The 6,904-nt window shown below is 32.1% G+C and overlaps 1 protein-coding gene across 1 annotated transcript; it reads right to left on the bottom strand.

Moving 5' to 3' along the window:
- Positions 1–2,920: 2,920 nt before the first annotated feature.
- On the bottom strand, positions 2,921–5,093 carry LOC106312924 (GATA transcription factor 21-like). The gene is made up of 3 exons (XM_013750618.1): positions 4,692–5,093; positions 3,941–4,423; positions 2,921–3,696 (listed from the first exon to the last, which is right to left on the bottom strand). The coding sequence occupies exons 1-3, from the start codon at positions 4,938–4,940 to the stop codon at positions 3,262–3,264; spliced, it is 1,167 nt and encodes a 388-aa protein (XP_013606072.1). The 5' UTR covers positions 4,941–5,093; the 3' UTR covers positions 2,921–3,261.
- Between the last annotated feature and the right edge of the window lie 1,811 nt (positions 5,094–6,904).

Consider the following 6,904-nt stretch of genomic DNA (forward strand, 5'->3'; position numbering starts at 1 on the left):
ATTTGAAGAATTAAGTTTAAGTTTGATTTTTTTTTTTTGAATTTAGATTTTAGATTTAAAGTTATGAGTTTAGAATAAAGGTTTGAGTATAGGGTTTGGGGTTAAAGGTTTAAGGTATTGGGATTTAAGATTAATTATTGAAAAAGAAATAATTTTTGAATTTATATTTAATATTTGAGGTTAAATTTAAGATTTGATATCAAAATAGTTAGATTTTGAAGTTATGTTTAAAGTTTAGGGTTTAAAACTTGTTTAGGGTTTAGAGATTTAAAAAGTCAAAGATAGCGTTTTTAATAATGCGCTATTAAAAATATGCTAGCATAGCGTTTTTAAATATACAGTTCTATCATAGCGGTTCTAAATATACAAACGCTATCTAAAACTAACGGGTATGTCAACCATAGCAGAAAGGCAAAAAACGTTATCATTCACTGCTATCAAAGCCCATTTTTCTTGTAGTAATTGTTATAATACTTTTGATCATCTGGAGTATCAACTTTTAAGGATTCTTTTATTCTACAATACAAGTGGATGGAAATGGAGTATCTGAAACGTAGAAAAAATAATAATATAGATATTTATAAAGAAACATGAACTCAAATTCCTAGGCGAGAAAGAAAACCTAAGTAGTATCTATATTGTTTGACAATTATATTGCATCTTTCTTCTCATATATATCAAAATACATGCATTCGTTATATTGTGTTTTTCTTCTTCTTCTACAAGTTAGCCCCTAAAGGTTTAACCAACTTAGACCCTTTTCGAGATTTAAATAGAGATTTTGGTTTTCAAATAGACTCTAGACTAATTAATGGTACATAATTGCATCTACAACAACAATAGCACAACTAAGACCATACAGGTTATTATAATTTTGATTGAATGACCTGTAAAGATTACAGAGCAATATTCTGTATATCATTGCCAAAGGTTAAAGATGTATATTACTCACCATGATCTGCATCATTTCTCTTCATTCTCTTGTGGATTCATATCCTTTCGCCGCAAACGTCTCCAATCATTCCAAACCGTACAAATTCATGGGGTTTTGCTCTGTCAGATGCAAATACATGTATTGTATAACAACCATGAGCTCACAAAGAAAATACAATTATCATAAAATCAAGCAAAAATAATCCAAGTTGTAAAGTTTCTGCCTTTTCATGATAAAATTCAAAACAAAAAACACTAACATGTTCTTCGCTCATCAGCTGTTTAAGTTTCATATATATAAATTCAAAAAAAAAATCTACAGCTATAAAGATTACTCATAAAGACTAATCTTACACAACCTTTCAGAACTTCCATTGTTGGTGAAACTAATCAGAGCTTCGAGCTAACAACGAACCCTAAAGATTCACGGTGGCAACTCGTGAAGCAGATAGAGGTGAGTAAAGCAACTCCGCTCCAAACGCCGCCTGATTAGCGCCTTCTCCACCGGTGAGCGTTTGATCTGCCTTCGCCGAGATTGTTTCTCCTTCCCACGTAGATGTTTCCATTGATTTTGATGTTCGGAGGAAACTATTTGACGGAGAAAGTGATAATCATAATCTTCGTTGTAAGCTTTTTAGCTGGAGTCTACGAAGAAAGCGTTTCTAGCAAAAGAACTAGCCATTATCAAAGATAGGTTTCTTAGAGAGTTTATAAATGAGGTGAAAGACTGATGCATTTCAAGCATACCTTTTTATACTTAAAGTTTCTGGCTGAGTCAATAAATAAGGAAGCATTGAATCATATACCGACGATAGTTAATAATTGTGTTGAAGACGACCCTTCGAATGAATAAACCGCAAAACGTTGCCAATTTCCTGCAGCAGGAAGATGAACAGTATTGTCATTTAGGGTTTAGTTAGAGCGTTTTATAGAGACGGCTGGGTCTGTTAAAATGGACTGAAAACAACAATCAACAATTTTTTAAGCCCATATAACTGCCCAAGTGAATAGTTTAAATGAGCATACGTGTTACTTTCTTGTTTTCCTATTTAATGAAACAGTGAGTTTGGTGAGTTTAATTGCCTGGACGACACGTGTCACGCTCTCAGCCTCCGACTTTCTGACGTAGATGCTGATGTAGCGCGTCCTGGAGAGAGGAAACTCTCTTTTATAATATATATATATATATATATGTAGCAGGAAAAAAAGTAAACGAGAGAGAAAGAAAAAATAACTACTTTTTCAGTTAGGTCAACCCATCTATATTTTCAAGAAGCAAAAGCAAATAAATTAGTAAAAATGATTTCATGAGAAGTAGAAGAAAAATACTCTCTCAGTTTCCGAAAGAAGAATTTTCTAGAGCATTCAAACATATTAAGAATATAATAAATGTTTACAATTGAATTTATTATTTATTTTACAATACATTTTCCAATAAATATCAACCTAACCAATTCAAATATTTTTAATTAATGTTTTTTAAAAGTATACAACTTTTTAACATTAACTGTTAAAAGTACATTAAAATTTTAGAAAATCTCACATTTTGAAACAAAAAATAAATCTAGAAAATCTTAACTACGCGCGATTACAACTTTCAGAAGATCTCTTTTAACTTAATATTTGTCGTCGCCATTAAATGCAAGACAAACGCATTATCTCCACACATGTTCTCTTATCCTACACACATTCATAAGCTCTCATGTCAACCATCTTTTCCCTCATCCATTAAGAAATCTTGTGTTCAGAATATTTTCACAAATGATTAAATCCAATAATATCCGACACTAAGCTTGTTTAAGAAAGTTGAATGGTTTAGTTATCACAATTCAAAATCGGTCATCTAACTGATCATAATTGTTTGTAAATAAAATATGACTTGACAGTTTTTTATTGGTTGTCATTTTAGCGGTGTACCTACAATAAAAAGATAAGAGAAATACTCTTCATGTAAGAAATAATAAAAAGATAAGAGAAATACTCTTCATGATTAAATTATTTCTTATATCACGTAACACTAAATATAAAGATGTAAATAAGCAAGAACATTCGCACATTATCTAGTGATTAATGCTCCATCTGGGAAAAAACACAACATAAACCCTAAACCAAAATCTCCCAAAACATCTATAGATATATTAATTATTATATTGAACTCTCGCACACTCTTATTATATAATGTCTTGACTTCTCATATTAGACCAACTGCAAAAACTACATTAATCACTCCAAGATTTAACAATCAATCATTATTTTGCTTACTATGGTATATATAATTATGAAGTAAACCTCTTTTCTGTAACCAGAAGATATCGTGTAATGATCTGATCAGCCATGAACCATTCCATGCGACAGAGCCATGAGCAAAATAGCAGCTTCCTTCTCATCTTGTGGGAACACTTGTTGATAAGCTGAGCTTTTGCTCAACATTATCGCCAAGTCATCGAAGCACAGCTTGTTCGACGAGATTGAAGAATCAGAAGAGGTTGTTGATTTGCTAATTTCTGAATCTCCGGCAACCGTGGTCGTGTCTTCCTGTTCTTGTTCTTTGATCTTGCACTTTTTTGTCTTGGCCATTATCGGAGGAGAGAGATTAAATTTGTCTCCTCCATTAGATCGCTTTTTCTTGCTTTGCAACTTTTTTTTCGCAAGTATCTGTTGCAGCTGTGCCGCCACCACCTCTTGGTCGCCCGCAGCGACGGCTGCAGCCATTGCGGCCTTCCTCGCCTTTCTTTGTCTTATGCCACATGCGTTACAAAGAGACTGTAATAAAAAATGTGAAACTTAATGTGCGTCAAATTAATTCACATAATATTGGACTCGTGTGTTTACCATTAAGGATAAGAGATCATTAAGTCTAAAGATGCGTTAGACTTAATAAACCAAAAACAAAATTAACAAGAAAAAATCAAATATATATGCGTTATAGACACATAATTATGTGTTTTAAAAATTGAATTAAGATCTATGTAACAAGAGATAAATTCAAGAAAATCAATTAATTTACCTTGGGACCTCGAGGCCCACTTCGCCAAAGAGGAGTCTTGGTAGTGTTACAATCGGAACAAACCCTAATCACGCCATTGTTATTACCATAACCATTAACCTTGATTGTATTGTAGCGATTTTCCGTGGTGACGGCCGTGGTCGTCTTGGTCGTGACTTTCTTGAGATCTTCATCGTGATCTTTTTCGAAACTAGTCTTCTGATTTAAAGGGTAGTGATCTTCTTTATGATTACGATTATTGTTGTTATTAGCCTGATCAGTGGGCTGTTTATTGTTGGTGATTGTTTTCTTAATCAACCGCATCTTTGGGGACATCATCCACTTGTCGGACTCTGAATTGGGTTTTGTCGGGTTTTGATGAAGAAAATCGGTTTGATCGTCGTGATGATCTTTTTTCCTTATCGTTAGTTTCAGTCTTTTCTCCTTCTTTGGCACCATATGATCGTATGAAGATGATGATGATCCACCGTTAAACATGTTGGCCTGATATATAGCAACAATCGAGGTTTAACTAACAAAGAAAATGATGATTTATATGGTTTCTTAAGATGCCCCCTCTGATAATTTTTAAATTTCTTTTATGTATTTTTTCATTCTAAATTCAAAAATACTATTTTTTGTATGAACTTACATGATCAGGCATATTTTCAACAAGAAGACGAAAAAGTAAATATCGCTCAAAATAACATCTGTACACCCAGTTAAGGTTGATATATTATTATAAAAACTTTGTGTGTGTGTGTGTGTGTACCTTTAGGGGTTGAGAAAAATTGAGATGCTCGTATTGATAAGTGTTGTTATAGGCAACATGTTGATCTTCTTGAGAGTTGATCAAGAAAGGGAGATAAGAGGAGAGAGAAGAAATGGACGACGAAGAATTAGAAGGAACTTGATAATTATGAAGAAGAGACGAAGAGGATCCAAGAGGATAGAAAAAGGGCTCTTCATGATGGCTTTGATCTTCGTTTAGATCTATAGAGTAATGAAAATTCGAACCCATTGATGAGAAAGAGAGATGAAAATACTGATCAAGAGAGAGAGAACTTAGATGATAGGTTGATCTTAGATGAGAGATTGAAAGAGATCATAGACGGCAGAAAGAGTCCAAGCTATACTATGATCCTTTTTAAAGGCCATAAGATGAGACACGAGCCAAACACACATGGTTTCTATTATAGATATATACAAGTTAAAGTTTATGTGAGTCTAGAGTTCTTTTTTTGATAAAAGTGAGTCTAGAGTTATCAACTTGTACAGTGAATTTTCGAAGACATGGATAAAATTATAAAAATACTGTTTTTAATTTCTACTAATTCCTTTTTTGGCAACAGTAAAAAAATTCTACGAATCCCTTACCAGTACGATCGTAAACCCACAACAAATGTTAGTTCGGGTTATATTTTATATTTGTTGCGAATTATACATAATATATTATTACTAGAAAATATTAAATAATAAAACTGAATAGTAATTATAAGAAAAGATAGATTTTGCATTTATAGAATTTATTTCGATTATATGTAAACAACCTTATGTAAACTAGTCGATCCAAGTTTACAAAAAAAAAAAAAACTAGTCGATCCAATGTTTTCGTATATCATCCAAAACTGTTAGTGTACACACCTTATAAATAAATAATATTTTGAGCCGGTTAATAGTGATATCGTTAGTAAAATGTCGATAATTTAGAGGTTCACGTGAATCCATGGCCCCCATACGAAGCCAAACACATGAGACAAACTATTTGTATGTGGAATGGTACTGGGCGACCCCATCCAGAACGAACCCTATCTGTAATTTATTTACCCCACTAGAGAGACAGGATTTTCTTAAACAATTTATATATAATTTTTAAGTAGGGTCTGAGCCACATAGATCCTGATAATAGTTGAAACAAACAAGATCCTTTTACTTGTAGTCTTTTCAAATCTAGGGTTTTCTTAGATCTCAAGGTTCTATTACAGGAAAAAAGTCAAAACGATTTCTTATGTTCTTTTCATGGCCATTAAACTAAAAACATATGTGTTCAAAAAAATAAACTAAAAACATATTATATCAAAACGCACAAAAGGTTAGATAACCTTTATCTTGGTAAAAATTTATATTACATAACTGTGTCAAATACTAGCATAAGTAAAACGAGTTTAGATAAATTTGGTAAGAACACAAATAATAAAATTTGTTCAACATTTTCTTATTTAACCTATATAACCAACTAGCGTTCATACATTTGACTATTGACAATATACACTAAAAGGGTCAATTAGCAAGAGACAAACTAGTATTAAATCATTGATTATCCCCATATAGTAGTGGTACGTTAGTCCCTAAGATTAATGATTTTGTTGTAAAGGCCATTGATCCAAGATAACTTGCTAAATAGTCTCTCCGTTCCTAAAAGATCCATGATTTAGATTTTTCACACTTTTTAATAAAACATATTAAAACTTAGCTATAAATGCATAGTTTTTTGTAATTTTATGTTTTCTATATTTTTAAACTAATAAAATTTTAAGAAATGCAATTAATCTTCTTAAACTTCACAATTTATCATTATTAGTTGATAAAAATACAGTGGAAATATAAAATATATATCTTTTTAAAACAAAAGTTTTCTCTAGAATATGGATTTTTTTAGGAACGGAGGGAGTAGTAAATACCAATAAATGTTACAATGCTTACTTTGTTTATCTACTATAAAAAATCAAAGTTGTCTCAGTGAACAAAGAAAATTCAAGATCTCTTGAAACCCTAGTATACTGAATGTAGCTCGTGATCCTTTCAACTGCATGTGATTCATCAATAATAATAATCTGTCCCAGAGGAGAGAGAAACATTATTTGAGAGATGGGAAGCGAGGCAGAGGGAGAGAAGAGATAGGTTTAGAATGGTAAAGGAAGAAAAGATCCCCACCTTAGTATTGCCAAAATTATTCAGTTATTTTACAGATCATTGAGGACCCCC

This window comes from Brassica oleracea, chromosome C9, assembly GCF_000695525.1.
Source record: "Brassica oleracea var. oleracea cultivar TO1000 chromosome C9, BOL, whole genome shotgun sequence".
Lineage (NCBI taxonomy): Eukaryota > Viridiplantae > Streptophyta > Magnoliopsida > Brassicales > Brassicaceae > Brassica > Brassica oleracea.

What these genes read in the sequence shown, in the direction of transcription:
- LOC106312924 (XM_013750618.1), bottom strand. Translation starts at nt 4,940, where the DNA reads ATGGGTTCGAATTTTCATTACTCTATAGATCTAAACGAAGATCAAAGC. An exon ending in ATTTTTCTCAACCCCTAAAG is followed by an intron (nt 4,424 to 4,691) that starts GTACACACACAC and finishes GCTATATATCAG; the next exon opens with GCCAACATGTTTAACGGTGG. An exon ending in GTGGGCCTCGAGGTCCCAAG is followed by an intron (nt 3,697 to 3,940) that starts GTAAATTAATTG and finishes TTTTTATTACAG; the next exon opens with TCTCTTTGTAACGCATGTGG.